At 47.2% G+C, this 19,590-nt stretch overlaps 1 protein-coding gene across 1 annotated transcript; it reads left to right on the top strand.

Moving 5' to 3' along the window:
- Positions 1 to 255: 255 nt before the first annotated feature.
- On the top strand, positions 256 to 18,696 carry cndp1 (carnosine dipeptidase 1). Its single transcript, XM_060901025.1, has 11 exons — positions 256 to 372; positions 1,613 to 1,756; positions 1,869 to 2,031; positions 2,419 to 2,507; positions 2,592 to 2,789; positions 3,271 to 3,355; positions 3,518 to 3,678; positions 4,105 to 4,269; positions 4,395 to 4,536; positions 18,360 to 18,507; positions 18,624 to 18,696. Exons 1-11 carry the CDS (start codon positions 256 to 258, stop codon positions 18,694 to 18,696), a joined length of 1,485 nt encoding a protein of 494 aa, XP_060757008.1.
- The last annotated feature ends 894 nt before the right edge of the window (positions 18,697 to 19,590 follow it).

The following is a 19,590-nucleotide window of genomic DNA, read 5'->3' as shown; positions in this document are numbered from 1 at the left end:
GTGATATTTGGAACACAGATGAGGTTTGAGTTCAGAATCTGAACATCATCTCAGTGTCAGAGACAGGAGTTTAAACACCAGTGTAATGTTTACTGGGGAAATCGAGCCGAGCTTTAGATTAATAATGATTATTAATATATTATTATTAGTAATTAGTTTGATGAATCAGTTAATTTGATGGATTCATTGCTTAAGTGGTGAATTGATATGTGGCGTGATGAAACTCTCAGTGTGAAATCTGTGTGCTCTGTGCAGATGAAGTGTGTGAGTGTGTGTGTTGTGCTGTTGGTGATGCTCAGAGTGAGAGTTCACTCATTCACATTTAACCATCTGACTGCATACGTGGATAAACAGCAGGAGGAGTATGTACAGGTAATAACACACTGTAATAACACTGTAACAACACACTAATAGCACTGTAAGAACACACTAAAAAGTGTTGCCAGGCAAAACAAATGTCACTGGTAGCACTTATGATAAATATGAAGGAAGATGTTGCAAAAAAAAAAATCAGTCCCCTATGGGTCCATGTGGCTTATAAATAAAAATGTTTTCTGATCCCATGTCCATACAGTAAATACATCATATATATTTCTTAATTTCCCTGAGGGAACCCACCCAAAGGGATCAATAAAGTTTTATCTAATCTAATCTAATCTAATCTAATCTAATCTAATCTAATCTAGTCTAATCTAATTTAATCTAATTTACTCTATGAGGCAGTAGCCACAACAATGAAGCATAATCCAAAAATGAACAATTTAAAAATCACAGAAGTAAAATATACCAAGTGTCTGTGCTTTATATTATTCTACTCTTACCTCTTACAGTTCTTGAAACTGAAACCTCCGAACCGAGGCTGACACACACACACGCTGTCGCCATGACCCAAACTCTTATTTCCCGGAAATGGCCCGGCGCTAGAGCTCAGTGGAACGCACTTTATGCTTTTCCCTCTGGAATAAGCATAAACACCCCGCCTTTCGCCCGTAGTCAGCTGGGATAGGCTCCAGCTCGCCTGCGACCCTGTAGAACAGGATAAAGCGGCTACAGATAATGAGATGAGATGAGATGAATAAGCATAAACATGTCTGAAAGTCATTTTTTTAGTTTAGTCCGTTTATTTCGAATGGTGAACCGAATTGTATACGCTCACAGGCCATTTTAATAGGAACACATGCATGCGCAGTGCGCAACTGTTACACTCTTACAGCACGATGACGTAGTGACTAGCGCCTCTATATGAGGCAGTAGATACAACAAAAATGATTTTGACCTCTTTGGGGACCTTGACCGGATGACCCTCAAAATGTTGGAGGTTTTATTTGAGACCAATGACCATCTATCCTGTAAGTTTCATGAAGATTGATCCAGCCATTTTCCCGTAATATGGTTAACAAAAAAAACAAAGAAACCTGACTGAAAACAATACCTTACTCCGTAGCATGCGAGGTAATAACTGAGACGCCAGGAAGAACATAAAAACAGACAGACAGGTGGGCAGGGAGACAGATATACACACAGATAAATAATTATCTATAGATAGAGGTGTGTTTTATTCATTGGTTTTTACACTTCACACAGTGTGTGTGTGTGTGTGTGTGTGTTTGAGACTCTGAGAGACTGGGTGTCTATAGAGAGTGACTCCAATGATGTCACTAAGCGGGTGGAGCTACAGCGTATGATGGGTGTGGTGGAGGAGAAGCTGCGTGGGATGAAGGGGATCATGGACGTGATGGACATCGGCAATCAGACGGTTATTATACACAAACTACCATTAACACAGTCATGCCTGTGTGTGCATTTATTCCTGATATATTAACGGATGTGCCCCCCCCCCCCCCCCCCCCCCCCCCCTTGCGGAGCAGCTGGAGGATGGCAGTGTTATTCCTCTCCCTAAAGTGGTGACGGCGGTGTTCGGTGATGATGAGAATAAACACACTGTGTGTGTGTATGGACATGTGGATGTCCAGCCAGCCAGGAGAGAGGACGGGTGGAGCACAGACCCCTACAACCTTACGGAGATTAACGGTCCAGTTCACACTGTAACCTTCATGAGGTTGTGAGGGATGTGTGTGTGTGTGTGTGTGTGTGTGTGTGTGTGTGTGTGTGTGTTTTAACCCTTTAACACTTCAAATTCATCATTTACACACAGATTATTCCTCACAGCACATCAGATCACTTGTTACACCTTTAATCTGGAAACAGAAATCTTTACAGTCAGTCGTGTAATCTCACAGGTTCAGATTCACATGTGCTTCAGGAAAAGTATGTGTTCATTCCTGACCCCTGCCTGAGCAACAATCATAAGAATAAAACAGAACGTGTGTGTGTGTGTGTGTGTGTGTGTGTGTGTGTGTGTGTGTGTGTGTGTGTGTGTTATAAACATGTTATTAATGTTTAATATTCCCCCTGCAGGAAACCTGTATGGCAGAGGCGCTTCAGATAATAAAGCTCCAGTTCTGGCCTGGATACATGCAGTGGAGGCGTATAGAGCTCTGGACATGGTGAGCATTAACACACACACACACACACACACACACGTTCTGTTTTATTCTTATGATTGTTGTTGTGGTTGTCGTCATATCCAGGACCTGCCAGTGAATGTGAAGTTCCTGATTGAGGGAATGGAAGAGAGAGGTTCTAAGGGTCTGGATGTTCTGGTTGAGGCTCAGAAAGACGCGTTTTTCTCTGATGTGGATTATATCGTGCTTTCAGACTGCACCTGGAAGAGCGCTCATCCTGCTCTCACCTACGGCACGAGGGGGAACTGTTACTTCTCCGCTCAGGTCTCAAATTCACTCATTACACTCATCTACTGTCATTAAAGGACAAGTCAGAGGTTTTATTGACACTTTCTACCTTCATCATACACCGAGGCATTCAATCAGCCAAAACATTCTGCAGATCAAACTTTATTTTAAATTATAAATAACATATTATTCATCACTGTCTCAACAAAAAAGGACACATTCTGAAAGTGAGAAAGAGAAAAGTGCTCAGTGTCTCTGATGAGACGAGTTCAGTGAGTGAAGTTCACATCTCTAGTTTTAAAAAGCTAAGAGGCTAATATAGTGAACACATCACGGAAACTTACGGCCACTGGTTTAGTGCTAAATGTTCATCTGTAAATGATGGATTTATGGAGCAGAAGATTTGGAGCAAAGCCTTTGGAGCCCACAGTTCATGATCTAATAACTTACATCATGAAGAGTGTCACATGACTGAAAGTGACCTGGTTTAGTGTGTATTGTGTTGTGTGTTTTTCAGGTGGAGGGCCCGAAGCAGGATTTACACTCTGGAGTGGACGGAGGTGCTGTGATCGAACCCATGAGCGACCTGATCGGAATTCTAGGTGCTTCGTGAATTTCACTTCCAAACTGAACCTGCTTTTATTATCTGCCACATGAATAACCAGGATCAATGATATGAACACACACACACACACACACACACACAGGACAGTGACTGTAATGTGATGAACAGATTCAGTGTAACGGTGAGTTTTGCGTCTCAGACACGCTGATCAGTGCGAGCGGTCAGATCCTGATCCCCGGCATGACAGACGCAGTCGCAGACTTCACTGAGGAGGAGCGCAAACTATACGAGGAGGTCCAGTTTGATTTGGAGACTTACAAGAGCATGATCGGTGTGGATCGACTCATGTACAACAATAAGGTGAGAATTTAATGAGGCATTCAGTCATGTCACTGTTACATCACCTGCCCTTCAGTGTTTGTGTTTCTCGGGGGATATCGATGAATGAACCCTAACCCTGTCTGATTAACACTTTAAACACGCTGCATGTTGGTCGTTGTGATCTGGAGCTCTCAGATTATCGCTCACTTCAGATGATCTCTGTCACGGTGCAGACTGTCCCTGAAGGAATGTGATCATGTGCCCAATTCGCTCTCTCTGTCCTTTAACTCTCTGACACACAGTGTCTGTTCCTGAAGGTTAGATCATTGTGTGATGGTTGTGTAAATCGGATTGTGTAAATCAGAAAGTAAATCCTGTTAATCTGCATTAATCTGGTGTGATGAGGTCAAAACATTCCACTGCAATAATGTGAGCTGATCAGCGTGTGATCTCATCATTGCTCAGGTTGACCTTCTGGCTCATCTGTGGCGTTTCCCCACCGTGTCCATCCACGGCATCGAGGGAGCGTTCTCCAACCCCGGAACAAAAACTGTCATCCCTGCTAAAGTCACAGCCAAGTTCTCCATCCGCCTGGTTCCCAACATGGAGCCTGCAGTCGTGGAGAAGCAGGTAGCAGGATGAAGAACATCACGTTTTACACTACTGTAGAACTCATACAGCAGAAACGACCCTCTCAAGTAAAGCAGTGTGAGGAAAAGTCTTTTCCACACCAACGCTGTGTCTCTGTGTCCCAGGTAACAGATTACCTGCGCGCCAAGTTTGAGCAGAGGAAGAGTCCGAACAAGCTCACGGTGAAGATGGTTATTGAAGTGAAGCCATGGTTAGGCAACACCAAACACCCGCTGTACGAGGCTGGGAAGAGAGCAGTGAAGAGAGGTCAGCATCACGTCATCACATCATCACCTCACATAATTACATCATCACATCGCCACCTCATTACATCATTAGATCATTGCATCGTTACATCATCACTACACACATTTCAGCATGACACAGATCCACTGCTGATTTTAATGACGTGATGACATGAAGCTGCACTTACACATGCAATACCCTCTGCGTAATACGCTTATGTTAACTGTATATTTGCAAACCTGTTAATTTATGCTAATTTGTTATTTTATCTTCAATTTGTACAACCCCGATTCCAAAAAAGTTGGGACAAAGTCTCATCTCTCATCTCGTCTTCTTCCGCTTATCCAGGGCCGGGTCGCGGAGGCAGCAGTCTGAGCATGGAAGCCCAAACTTCCCTTTCCCCAGACACCTCGGCCAGCTCCTCGGGAAGAACACCGAGGCGTTCCCAGGCCAGCCAAGAGACATAGTCCCTCCAGCATGTCCTGGGTCTTCCCCGGGGCATCCTCCTGGGGAGACATGCCTGGAACACCTCCACAGGGAGGCGTCCAGGAAGCATCCGAAAGAGATGCCTGAGCCACCTCAGCTGATTCCTCTCAATGTGGAGGAGCAGCGGCTCTACTCCGAGCTCCTCCTGAGTGACTGTGCTTCTCACCCTATCTCTAAGGGAGTGCCCAGCCACCCTGCGAAGGAAACTCATTTCAGCCGCTTTTATCCACGATCTTGTTCTTCCGGTCATTACCCAAAGCTCATGACCATAGGTGAGAGTCAGAACGTAGATCAACCAGTAAATCGAGAGCTTCGCCTTTTGGCTCAGCTCCTTCTTCACCACGACGGACCGGTAAAGCAACCGCATCACTGCGGAGGCTGCACCGATCTGCCTGTCAATCACACGCTCTATCCTTCCCTCACTCGTGAACAAGATCCTGAGATAACTCCTCCACTTGAGGCAGGACTTCTCCACGAACCTGGAGAGGGCAAGCCACCCTTTTCCAGTTGAGAACCATGGCCTTGGACTTGGAGATGCTGATTCTCATCCCAGCCGCTTCACACTCAGCTGCAAACCACCCCAGTGCATGCTGAAGGTCCTGGTTTGAAGAAGCCAACAGGACAACATCATCTGCAAAAAGCAGAGATGAAATCCTGTGGTTCCCAAACAGGATTCCTTCCAGCCCCTGGCTGCACCTAGAAATTCTGTCCATAAAAATTATGAACAGAGCCAGTGACAAAGGGCAGCCCTGCCGGAGTCCAACATGCACTGGGAACATGTCTGACCTACTGCCGGCAATGTGAACCAGACTCCTGCTCCTTTCGTACAGGGACCGGACAGCCCTTAGCAAAGAGCCCCGAACCCCATACTCCCGAAGCACCCCCCACAGAATACCACGAGGGACATGGTCGAATGCCTTCTCCAGATCCACAAAGCACATGTGGACTGGTTGGGCAAACTCCCATGAACCCTCGAGCACCCTATGAAGAGTATAGAGCTGGTCCAGTGTTCCGCGACCAGTACGAAAACCGCATTGTTCCTCCTGGATCCGAGGTTTGACTATTGGCCGAATTCTCCTCTCCAGTAGCCTGGAGTAAACCTTCCCTGGGAGGCTGAGAAGTGTGATTCCCCTATAATTGGAGCACACTCTCCGGTCCCCTTTCTTAAAAAGAGGGACCACCACCCCAGTCTGCCACTCCAGAGGCACTGTCCCCGACTGCCATGCGATGTTGCAGAGGCGTGTCAGCCAAGACAGTCCCACAACATCCAGAGACTTGAGATACTCGGGCGGATCTCATCCACCCCCGGTGCCTTGCCACCGAGGAGCTTGCAAACCACCTCAGTGACTTCGGCTTGGGTAATGGACGAGTCCACCTCTGAATCATCAGCCTCCACCTCCTCAATTGAAGACATGATGGTGGGATTGAGGAGATCCTCAAAGTATTCCTTCCACCACCCACAATGTCCCCAGTTGAGGTCAACAGCTCCCCACCCACACCGTAAGCAGTGTTGGCAGAGTACTGCTTCCCCCTCCTGAGGTGCCAGACGGTTTGCCAGAATTTCTTCAAGGCTGACTGATAGTCCTTCTCCATGGCCTCCCCAAACTCCTCCCAGTTCCGAGTTTTTGCCTCCACAACTGCCCAAGCTGCGGCATGCCTGGCCTGCCGATACCTGTCAGCTGCCTCAGGAGTCCCGGAGGCCAACATGGCCCAATAGGACTCCTTCTTCAGCTTGACGGCATCCCTTACTTCTGGCATCCACCACCGGGTTCAGGGATTGCTGCCACGACAGGCACCGGAGACCTTGCGGCCACAGCCCCGAACAGCTGCGTCTACAATGGAGGTAGAGAACATGGTCCACTCAGACTCAATGTCCCCCGCCTCCCTCAGAAGCTGGGAGAAGCTCTCCCGGAGGTGGGAGTTAAAGACCTCCCCGACAGAGTGCTCGGCCAGACGTTCCCAGCAGACCCTCACCATACGTTTGGGTCTGCCAGGTCTGTCCGGCTTCCTCCTCCACCACCGGATCCAACTCACCACCAGGTGGTGATCAGTTGACAGCTCAGCCCCTCTCTTCACCCAAGTGTCCAAGACATATGGCCAGAGATCAGATGAAACAACAACAAAGTCGATCATCGACCTCTGACCTAAGGTGTCCTGGTGCCATGTGCACTTATGGACACCCCTATGCTTGAACATGGTGTTCGTTATGGACAAACCATGACTAACACAGAAGTCCAATAAAAAAACACCACTTGGGTTCAGATCGTGGAGGCCGTTCCTCCCAACCACGCCCTTCCAGGTGTCACTGTCGTCGCTCACATGAGCATTGAAGTCCCCCAGTAGAAGAATGGAGTCCCCAGTCTGAGCACCTCTCAGTACCTCTCCCAGGGACTCCAAGAAGGCCGGATACTCTATACTGCTATTCGGCCTGTAGGCACAAACAACAGCAAAAGCCCTCTCCCTAATCCGAAGGCGCAGAGAGGCGACCCTCTCGTTCACCGGGGTAAACTCCAACACATGGCGGCTGAGCTGGGGAGCTATAAGCAAGCCCACACCAGTCCACCGCCGCTCACCATGGGCGACTCCAGAGAAGTGGAGAGTCCAGCCCCTCTCCAGGAGCTGGGTTCCAGAGCCCAAGCTGTGCATGGAGGTGAGCCCGACTATCTCTAGCCGGTAGCTCTCAACCTCCCGCACAAGCTCAGGCTCTTTCCCCCCCAGCAAAGTGACATTCCATGTCCCAACAGCTAGCCGCTGTGTTCGTGGATCAGGTCATCGAGGCCCCTGCCTTCGACTGCCGCCCAATCCACACAGCACTGACCCCCTACGGCTACCTCTGTGGGTGGTGAACCCACAGGAGGACGGGCCCACATCACTGCTTCGGGCTGAGCCCGGCCAGGCCCCGTGGGCAAAGGCCTGGCCACCAAGTGCTCACATACGAGCCCCAACCCCGGGCCTGGCTCCAGGGTGGGGCCCCGGCTGCACCATACCGGGTGACATCATGGTCCTTGATCGATTATTCTCCATAAGGGTTTTGGTGAACTGCTCTTGGTCTGGCCTGTCACCTAGGACCTGTCTGCCTTGAGAGACCCTAACAGGGGCGTAATGCCCCTGACAACATAGCTCCTAGGATCATTCAAGCATGCAAACCCCTCCACCACAATAAGGTGGCAGTTCTAGGAGGGGGGAGGGGACAAAGTACAAATTGTAAATAAAAACAGAATGCAATAATTTACAAATCTCAAAAACTGATATTGTATTCACAATAGAACATAGACAACATATCAAATGTCGAAAGTGAGACATTTTGAAATTTCATGCCAAATATTGGCTCATTTGAAATTTCATGACAGCAACACATCTCAAAAAAGTTGGGACAGGGGCAATAAGAGGCTTGAAAAGTTAAAGGTACAAAAAAGGAACAGCTGGAGGACCAAATTGCAACTCATTAGGTCAATTGGCAATAGGTCATTAACATGACTGGGTATAAAAAGAGCATCTTGGAGTGGCAGCGGCTCTCAGAAGTAAAGATGGGAAGAGGATCACCAATCCCCCTAATTCTGCACTGACAAATAGTGGAGCAATATCAGAAAGGAGTTCGACAGTGTAAAATTGCAAAGAGTTTGAACATATCATCATCTACAGTGCATAATATCATCAAAAGATTCAGAGAATCTGGAAGAATCTCTGTGCGTAAGGGTCAAGGCCGGAAAACCATATGGGTGCCCGTGATCTTCGGGCCCTTAGACGGCACTGCATCACATACAGGCATGCTTCTGTTAGGGTATTGCTGGGATTCGAACCTGGTTCGTTGGTGTGATAATCCAGCAAACCCCCACTAGGCCACCAGGGGGATGACTCAAATGCAGAGGCGTGAGGCGGAAGTAGAAAAAGAATCAAAAGGTTTATTTAAACTATATACACTATATACAGGGCAAAACAAAAGACAAAAAAAAACCAAAGAGTATAATCCAAAAGAAAAGCAAAGTGCAAAAATTCAAAAGCTAAGAAGATAAAAAAACACAGTACAAAGGAAACTGGAGATAAACATAACAGCACAAAGACTCCGTGACAAGAGGACTGAACTCAGGGGTATAAATAGACAAACTAATTAAGGACACAGGTGAAGATAATTAGGCAATTAACACAAACACAAAACACAGGAACAGTGGCGGCCTCTAGAGGCCAAAATAAACACGACATGAAAAGGAAATAACAGCGGCCTCTAGAGGCCAAAACAGTCCTAGTCCTAACAGGACCCCCCCCTCTAGGAGCGTCTCCTGACGTTCCCAGGGCGATCCGGATGGGCCGAATGGAAGTCCCGACATAGTTCTTTATCAAGGACATCCCGAGCAGGAACCCAGCAGCGCTCCTCAGGACCATAGCCCTCCCAGTCCACCAGATATTGCAACCCGCCGCGGACCCGGCGGGAGTCAAGCAGGCGATTCACAGTGAACACAGTCTGCCCCTGGAAGATGCGGGGGGGTGGGGGGTTCCTAGGGGCAGGGGCATACGTAGACGTCAGTACGGGCCGTAACAGGGAAACATGGAAAGTGGGGTTGATCCTCAGAGTCCGGGGCAACTGGAGCCGGTAGGAGACAGGGTTCACCCTGCGCACCACCTTGAAGGGGCCAATGTAGCGAGGAGCAAGCTTGCGGTTCTCCACCCGCAGTGGAAGGTCCTTAGTGGACAGCCAAACACGCTGCCCAGGGCGGAAAGCGTGTGCAGGTCTTCTATGGCGGTTGGCCTGAGTCTGGTTGGTTCTGGAGGTCTGTATGAGGGTCTTCCTGACCTTGCTCCAGGTCTTGCGACACCGTCTCACATATTGGTTGACCGAGGGCACCCCCGCGTCCTCCTCCTGGTCCGGGAACAGAGGTGGCTGGAACCCGAATTGGCACTGGAATGGCGACAGCTTGGTGGCCGATGACTGCAGGGTGTTGTGGGCGTACTCCGCCCATGGCAGCCAGGTGCTCCACGATGTCGGGTTATCCATAGCCAGGCCTCGCAGGGTGGTTTCCAGGTCCTGGTTGAGCCTCTCCGTCTGACCATTGGACTGTGGGTGAAACCCAGAGGAGAGGCTGGCAGTGGCTCCGATGACCTTGCAGAACCCGTGCCACACTCGGGAGGAGAACTGGGGCCCTCGGTCTGAGACGATGTCCTGTGGAAGACCAAAGACTCGGAAGACATGATTAAACAAAAGTTTCGCAGTTTCAAGAGCAGAGGGGAGTTTGCACAGTGGTATGAAGCGGCAGGCCTTGGAGAATCTGTCAACTAAGACCAAAATGACCGTGTTACCTTGTGACTCAGGGAGACCCGTGATAAAGTCGACTGCCACGTGGGACCAGGGACGCCGGGGAATGGTCAGAGGATGCAGGAGACCCTGGGGACGCTGTCGTGGGTTCTTGGTTCTGGTGCAAACCTCACAGGACAGGACAAATGACCTTACTTCCTTCTCCATGTTAGGCCACCAGAAGCGTCTTTTCAGGAAGTCCAGGGTCCTCCGAGCTCCCGGGTGGGCGGTGAGAGGGGAAGAGTGACCCCACTGGAGAACCTTGGCCCGGGCTTGATGTGGGACGTACAAGAGGCCTGGTGGCCCCGTCCCAGGACCGGGGTCCTGGCGTTGGGCTCGTCGGACAGCCTCCTCAATACCCCAGCGGACAGGGGCCACAATCCGGGACACAGGGATAATAGGCCCGACTTCATTCTCCCTGTTAGTGGCAGAGAACAGTCTGGACAGTGCGTCAGGTTTGGTGTTCTTGGAGCCGGGGCGGTATGAGAGGGTGAAGTCAAACCGACTGAAAAACAGGGCCCACCTAGCCTGTCGAGGGTTCAGTCTCTTGGCTTGCTGGAGGTACTCCAGGTTCTTGTGGTCAGTCCAAACCAGGAATGGATGTTGTGCTCCCTCCAGCCAGTGCCTCCACTCCTCAAGGGCCAGTTTGACCGCTAGCAGTTCTCGATCCCCCACATCGTACCGGGACTCAGCAGGACTCAGGCGGTGGGAGAAGTAAGCGCAGGGGTGCAGCTTTCCTTCCGAACGTTGAGAGAGCACCGCGCCGACACCACTGTCCGAGGCGTCCACCTCCACGATGAATGGTTGGGAGGTGTCCGGGAGAACCAGAATGGGTGCCGTGCAGAAGCGGTCCTTGAGGTCTTTGAACGCCTTTTCTGCCTGAGGAGACCAGCCATAAGATCCACCTGTCCCTTTGGTGAGGTCTGACATGGGTGCTGCCACAGAACTGAAGTTCCTGATGAACTTGCGGTAGAAGTTAGCGAATCCTAAGAACCGCTGAACCTCCTTAACGGACTTGGGAGTAGGCCAATCCCGGACGGCCAGGGTCTTGGCAGGGTCCATTTGGAGTTGGCCTGTCCGTACAATAAATCCCAGAAAGGAGACCTCGGGAACATGAAATTCGCATTTCTGGGCCTTGGCGAACAGATTGTTCTGTAGCAGCCTCTGGAGAACCTGGCGGACATGGTGGCGGTGCTCCTGCATGGTCTTGGAAAAGATAAGGATGTCGTCGAGGTAGACAAAAACGTATAGGTTAATCATGTCCCTTAAGACGTCGTTGATTAGGGCCTGAAAAACAGCTGGTGCGTTGGTGAGTCCGAAGGGCATCACCTGGTATTCGTAGTGCCCAGACGGGGTGTTAAAGGCAGTCTTCCACTCGTCTCCCTGTCGGATACGGATGAGGTGGTATGCGTTCCGTAGGTCCAACTTGGTGAAGACGGTGGCGCCTTGGAGCAGGTCGAAAGCAGTGGACATCAGCGGAAGGGGATATCGGTTGCGCACAGTAATCTTGTTCAGGCCCCTGTAGTCAATACATGGTCGAAGCCCCCCATCCTTCTTGCCGACAAAGAAGAAGCCGGCACCAGCAGGTGAGGTGGAGGGTCGAATGAACCCAGAGACCAGGGCATCTTTGAGGTATTCCTCCATAGCCTTGCGTTCTGGCTGAGAGAGGGAAAACAGTCTGCCACGAGGAGGGGTAGTCCCAGGGAGCAAGTCGATGGCACAGTCGTAGGCCCGGTGCGGAGGAAGAACGGCGGCCCTGCTCTTGCTGAATACCTCCTTGAGATCCCAGTACTCTGTGGGAACTTGAGATAACTCGGTGAGATCAGGGGGCTCGGCAGGAGACACAGGAGAGCTAGAGAGCAGACAAGAGGCATGGCATGCAGGGCCCCATTCCACAACCTGGCTTGTTACCCAGTCTATGCGAGGGTTGTGGCGAGTAAGCCAAGGAAGGCCTAGAATAACTGGGAACTCAGGTGAAGGAATCAGGTGCAGGGATATTTCTTCCTTGTGACCTTGAGACTGGAGGAAAACTGGAGAAGTAACTTGGGTGACTCTTCCATCACCTAACGCTTGGCCATCGAGGGCAGACACAGACAGTGGGACTTCAAGAGGTGCAGTCGGAATATTGATGCTTTGGGCGAAGTGAATATCCATAAAGTTCCCAGCCGCCCCTGAGTCTATCAAAGCTTGACAAGAGTGGACAGACTCACCCCAGGAGATGGAGACCGGGATGTAGATACCTTGGCCAGGGAGTCCGGGAGAGAGGGTAGGCCCCGTCACAACCCTCCCTCGGCTGGACGGGGCGGTCCTTTTCCCAAGAGTTCGGGACATGATGCTCGGAAGTGACCAGGCTTGCCACAGTAGATGCAGCACTTGTCCCTCCTTCTGCGCTCCCTCTCAGATGCGGAGAGGCGAGTACGACCCACTTGCATGGGTTCTGGACAGTCACTGAAGGAGGTAGACGGTCTCCAGGTAGAGGTAGGGAGGCTGGGGGGGCTCAAGGCTTGGTGGCGTTCTCTCATCCTGTTGTCCAGACGAATAGCATGTGAGATGAGGGTTTCGAGGTCACTTGGGCATCCAATAGAGGCCAGACCGTCCTTGATGGGGTCAGACAGACCATGGTGGAAGGCTGACACCAGGGCAGTCTCGTTCCATCCACTTACTGCTGCGAGTGTTCGGAACGAGATGGCGTAATCTGCGACGCTTCCTCCTTGCCGGATGGACATGAGCTTTCGGGCTGCGTCGGTACTGATGTCTGCCTGATCGAAGACCCGAAGCATCTCTTCAGAAAACAGCTGGAAATCAAAGCACTCAGGTCCCTGTCTTTGCCAGATAGCAGTAGCCCAGGCTCGCGCCTTACCAGCTAATAAGGTTATCACAAAGGCAATCTTGCGGCGATCCGTAGTGTAGGTGGTAGGCTGAAGCTCAAAGGTGAGTTGACACTGGGTAAGGAACTCTCGGCACTCACTGTGCTTGCCATCATACCTCTGTGGTGCAGGAAGGCTGGGTTCGCGAGGTGAAGAAGGCAGCATTGCAGGAGGCACTGGAGCAGGAGTGGGAGCTGGATCAGGAGATGCAGGCAGAGATGTCAGCTGTGCCAGGGTTTTCCCAATTTGCTGAAGCAGTTCCTCGTGGCGAGCGAGGGCCTCACGTTGGCTGGTGAGTGTACGTCCATGAGCGTCCATGGTCGCTCCGAAGCGTGTCAAAGCTGCCATAATTCCCTGAAGGTTGGCCGGGTAGACAGTTGAAGCAGCCTCTGCTGAGTCGGTCATGACGGAGTCTTTCTGTTAGGGTATTGCTGGGATTCGAACCTGGTTCGTTGGTGTGATAATCCAGCAAACCCCCACTAGGCCACCAGGGGGATGACTCAAATGCAGAGGCGTGAGGCGGAAGTAGAAAAAGAATCAAAAGGTTTATTTAAACTATATACACTATATACAGGGCAAAACAAAAGACAAAAAAAAACCAAAGAGTATAATCCAAAAGAAAAGCAAAGTGCAAAAATTCAAAAGCTAAGAAGATAAAAAAACACAGTACAAAGGAAACTGGAGATAAACATAACAGCACAAAGACTCCGTGACAAGAGGACTGAACTCAGGGGTATAAATAGACAAACTAATTAAGGACACAGGTGAAGATAATTAGGCAATTAACACAAACACAAAACACAGGAACAGTGGCGGCCTCTAGAGGCCAAAATAAACACGACATGAAAAGGAAATAACAGCGGCCTCTAGAGGCCAAAACAGTCCTAGTCCTAACAGCTTCTGTATTGGAAATCACAAAATGGGCTCAGGAATATTTCCAGAGAACATTATCTGTGAACACAATTCACCGTGCCATCCGCCGTTGCCAGCTAAAACTCTATAGTTCAAAGAAGAAGCCGTATCTAAACATGATCCAGAAGTGCAGACGTCTTCTCTGGGCCAAGGCTCATTTAAAATGGACTGTGGCAAAGTGGAAAACTGTTCTGTGGTCAGACGAATCAAAATTTGAAGTTCTTTATGGAAATCAGGGACGACATGTCATTCGGACTAAAGAGGAGAAGGACGACCCAAGTTGTTATCAGCGCTCAGTTCAGAAGCCTGCATCTCTGATGGTATGGGGTTGCATTAGTGCGTGTGGCATGGGCAGCTTACACATCTGGAAAGACACCATCAATGCTGAAAGGTATATCCAGGTTCTAGAGCAACATATGCTCCCATCCAGACGACGTCTCTTTCAGGGAAGACCTTGCATTTTCCAACATGACAATTAGTGGGCCTGTTAAGCATAACAATTGTGCACAAAATGAAAAAAGCATGAAACTTTCAGGGTTTGTTCTTGAAGGCATAAGCTTTAATTTGAGACGTGGAGGCATTCTCAGTTTGACCTCTGGGGTCAGCTAGAGGTCATTGACCTCCATGATATCACATTTCTATGCATGAAATTAGAAAAGGCTGTATCTTAACATCTAAATGTGATGTAAATGTAAAATAAATGTGTTTTTCCATGTGCCTGGACATGAAAAAAATCACATATAATACTGATATTCCTCTTAGGTGTAACTTCAGGGGTCAGGTAGAGGTCATTGACCTTTGACATTTGAAGTTTCTATGCATGAAATTCTTGACTGGTGTATCTTAGGATCTAAATGTGATAGAAATGTGAAGTTAATGTGTATTTCCTTGTTTCTGACCATGAGAAACCCATTTTTGATACTGATATTACTCTTACAGGTCATCTCTGGGGTCAGCTAGAGGTCACTGACCTCCAGCATAATGCATTTCTATGCATAAAATTAGAAACGGGTGTACCTCAGGTTCTAAATGTGATAGAAATGTAAACTAAATTTGTATTTCTATGATTCTGTACATGAGAAACCCATTTTTGATACTGATATCATTCTGAGAGGTCAACATCATGGAGAACAGGCAAGGTTGGGAAACATCCCACATTTTGATAAATCTATATAAAAATCTCATGTGTTTTGGATTGTAAGAAACAATTCCATATGAATATGAACATGACAGAAATATACTTCAACTTGTCAGAAATTATAAACTTTAACTAATCAAAAACTTGAACTACAATCAAAACTCTAAATGCAGTGTAAACAGTTGAACAGGTTCCATAAAGAACATTTTAAAATCACTTATAGTATCTACATTTATTCTAAGGGCCTTGACCTTTGGGGATTACAATGTTGGCCTACAAATTGTAACTACAGAACACCGATTTAGTCGCTGCAGTCACCAGAGCATGTGCACAGTGCTGTGCACTTTAAGGCTGCCTTTTTACATCTACAGTGCCCAGTACAACCCTTTTTGCAACCACAGTGCACAAGTTCATAGCAAGCCTGTGAAGCTTCAGGGAGTGTTGTCCAAAGTGGCTGCCATCCAGCATCGGTGTCAATCCATCCCCAGTCTGATGGACTGGGCAAACATGGTTGAGAAACCAAAGCAAGGTTCCATATATTAGCCTGGTACATTGCTCTTTTTATGTGTTGCCTCAAAGCATCTTGTGTAGGGGGGATGTTTTCCAGTGATCTTGACCTCTGGGTGAAAAGATGCTTCCTTGCCTCATTCACATCTAAGCATGCACTTGTTCTGTCATACATAAGCACAACAAAACGTTCCAGTGTAGACAAAGATCACTCAACTTTTGTGGCATCTGCAACATTTCATGGAAAGCCTCTGTAACCTTTGGATATACACGCCATGTATCCCAGGCAGTCTTTTTACCACGACCACAGAATGAGGAAGTTGTTTCGCAGCCGGTGAAAGAATGAAATGCTAGAAGTGCGGGACAAGTGGAAGGACCCAGTGCAGCACCCACCTTGTGAATGGCTATATAACAGAAATTGCTACCAGCTCCAAAGGCAATCCACATTTCTTCAAGACTGACTTTCTGAAAGACAGCCACTGCCACGATGACCACATCAGAGTCAACAGTTCGCACCATCACCTTTCTGGCTCCCTTGTTGGCTGCATCTGCCACATGAAGAAACAGACGAGTATCAGCTTCCTCGTGAGTGCATGGAACCAGGAGACTGACATCACAGCCTACAGGAGAACAGAGGACGGTGTTGCCTTTTGTGGCATAGACTTCTTTCTCAGGATTTAACTGTATATTTTCCATTTGAAGAGAGAGAAATTCAAATAATTCGGCTTTGTTTTCTTCCACAGACAAGAAGTCTTTCCAGTTATTTGGCATTAGAGTGCCTGGTTCAACTCTTCTTCGGGTCCCCTTTCCTCTCCTCTGTCTGGTCATGGCTTTCAGACTATTTGTTTGGTACACATCCCAAACAATGTCAATGCGTTTTGTACCTGTCAGCTGTGATAGTATGTATGGTACGAACACATTATCAGCATAAGCCTGGAAGGTTTTAGCAGTACCTGGTTTCAACATATGTGCAGCTGCAGCACCATCAATAAATACAGCTTCTACATAGCCAACAGTGGTTTCTGATAAACCAGAATCCATTGAAGTAAGACAGTGAACCAGATCTGACTTTGTTCCCTTTCTTAATATGCCTGCTTGAGATAAGGATGGTGGTGTTGTTTGATTCTCATGGCTGAAAAACTGATCAAGATCACCCTCTCTTGTTTGACATGATATGTATTTCACATTTTAATCCAAAGATAGATTGTTTCTAATTTCATGCTTAGAAATGCATTATCGTGGAGGTCAGTGACCTCTAGCTGACCTCAGAGGTGACTTATAAAAATGATATCAGTATTAGAAATTAGTTTATCATGGCCAGAAACATGGAAATACACATTTAGTTTACATTTCTATCACATTTAGAACCTAAGATACACCCGTTTCTAATTTTGTGCATAGATATGCATTATGCTGGAGGTCAGTGACCTCTAGCTGACCCCAGAGATGACCTGTAAGAGTAATACCAGTATTAAAAATGGGTTTCTCATGGTCAGAAACAAGGAAATACACATTAATTTCACATTTCTATCACATTTAGATCCTAAGATACACCCGTCTAGAATGTCATGCATAGAAACTTCAAATTTCAAAGGTCAATGACCTCTACCTGACCCCTGAAGTTACCCCTAAGAGGAATATCAGTATTATATATGATTTTTTCATGCCCAGTAACATGGAAAAACACATTTATTTTATATTTACATCACATTTAGGTGTTAAAATACAGCCTTTTCTAATTTCATGCATAGAAATGTGCCATCATGGAGGTCAATGACCTCTAGCTGACCCCAGAGGTCAAACTGAGAATGCCTCCACGTCTCAAATTAAAGCTTATGCCTTCAAGAACAAACTCTGAAAGTTTCATGCTTTTTTCATTTTGTGCACAATTCTTCTGATAATAAGAGCTTAACAGCCCCACTAGCATCATGGCTGCGTAGAAGAAGGGTCCGGGTACTGAACTGGCCAGCCTGCAGTCCAGATCTTTCACCCATAGAAAACATTTGGCGCATCATAAAATGGAAAATACGACAAAAAAGACCTAAGACAGTTGAGCAACTAGAATCCTACATTAGACAAGAATGGGTTAACATTCCTATCCCTAAACTTGAGCAACTTGTCTCCTCAGTCCCCAGATGTTTACAGACTGTTGTAAAGAGAAAAGGGGATGTCTCACAGTGGGAAACATGGCCTTGTCCCAACTTTTTTGAGATGTGTTGTTGTCATGAAATTTAAAATCACCTAATTTTTCTCTTTAAATGATACATTTTCTCACTTTCAACATTTGATATGTCATCTATGTTCTATTCTGAATAAAATATGGAATTTTGAAACTTCCACATCATTGCATTCCGTTTTTATTTACAATTTGTACTTTGTCCCAACTTTTTTGGAATCGGGGTTGTAGTTTATTTCTTTTTATATATACCTTTTTTTGTATACTTAGTACTTTTTGCACTACTCCTTCACTGCCATATCATCTTTTCTTTCTATATTTTTGCTGCTGTAACAATGTAAATTAACTTAACTTAACTGTATCTCTCACGTCTAATTCGTTCTTGTTGTCACAGTGAAGTGTTCTTCTCAGAGGAAGCAGTGAGTCATCACGAGCACTGATCACAAATACTAACGTACTGTCCTGCTGCAGTGTTTAGTGTGGAGCCGGAGCTGATCCGAGAGGGAGGGACCATTCCCATTGCTCGCACTTTCCAGGACATGATCGGCAAACACATCATCATGCTGCCCATCGGAGGCTTCGACGATGGCTTACACTCTCAGAATGAGAAAATCAGCAGGTCAGAACACGCAGAAACGAGCATGCCTGGTGTTTGTATATGTTTATGATAAACTCCTGAAGGTTCGGGACGATTCCTCAGAGCATTATCATGCAGAAAATTTCTGTGTTTTGTAGGTATAACTACATCGAGGGAACGAAGCTGTTCATCGCTTTCCTGTACGAGGTTTCTCAAATAAAGAAGAACTGATCTCTCTCTCTCTCTCTCTCTTTCTGAGTCACTCTTTCTGTGTAAAAATCTTTATGTCTTAGCAATATTCAATATTCACAGCTGACATAAAGAGCATTATTAGCATACAGAGCAGAAAATATGTGCTATTATATTTTAAAAACATATGAATAAAATGACAGAGTTTCAGATTATAATAAACAATTGGCCTTTAAAATGATCAATTACAGTTTTGTAGGTTATTTTCTGTGAGTGTTTATTCCTTACCAAATGAATAAATTAAAAACAGGAAACTTTTATTGTGTAGTTTTCACAACAGATGTGTGATTTTGAAGGCCGGCGGTTGCCAGGTTGGTTGCCAGATCATTAAAAACGATTCAATGTGTATAGAAAAAGTTCGGAAGAAAATGCAACATCTGTCCAGTTGTGGTCTCACACATGATTTATCTCAGACTGACAGAAAACATACAAACCATGTCAGAGTTTTTCTCTCCACTCCTGTGCACTGCACTGTGTTCAATAGGAAACTTTGTCTTTTTAATTTTTTAAAAGTTCACTTCATTTTATAAAATTTACCCTTTAGGTCGCTCACTATGGTCTATTGAGGTTTTTCACCTGACGTCACAGGGTCACGTGACGCCCCGTTGTCCACTATTTTGAAGGTCAAGCTAGCTAATGTCAACAACATAGTAGCTAGTATGTTACTGTAGCAATGTTTACGTTCAGTCATTTGGATGACTGTTAAAACCTTTTAGTCTCAAGTTTTTCCTTTACTGTATTTACTAGTTTACTGTAATTATGATCCGGCAGCTATTTACACCGGATCCAGTGTAAATAGGTTCCGGAGCGCGCTCCTGCTTGCTCCCCCTCAAATTAAGCAGCGCGCTCCGGCTTGCTCCCGGAGTGCTCCGGCCG

Source organism: Neoarius graeffei, chromosome 19, assembly GCF_027579695.1.
Source record: "Neoarius graeffei isolate fNeoGra1 chromosome 19, fNeoGra1.pri, whole genome shotgun sequence".
Taxonomy (NCBI): domain Eukaryota; kingdom Metazoa; phylum Chordata; class Actinopteri; order Siluriformes; family Ariidae; genus Neoarius; species Neoarius graeffei.
This window is presented reverse-complemented; position numbering and strand designations above follow the sequence as displayed.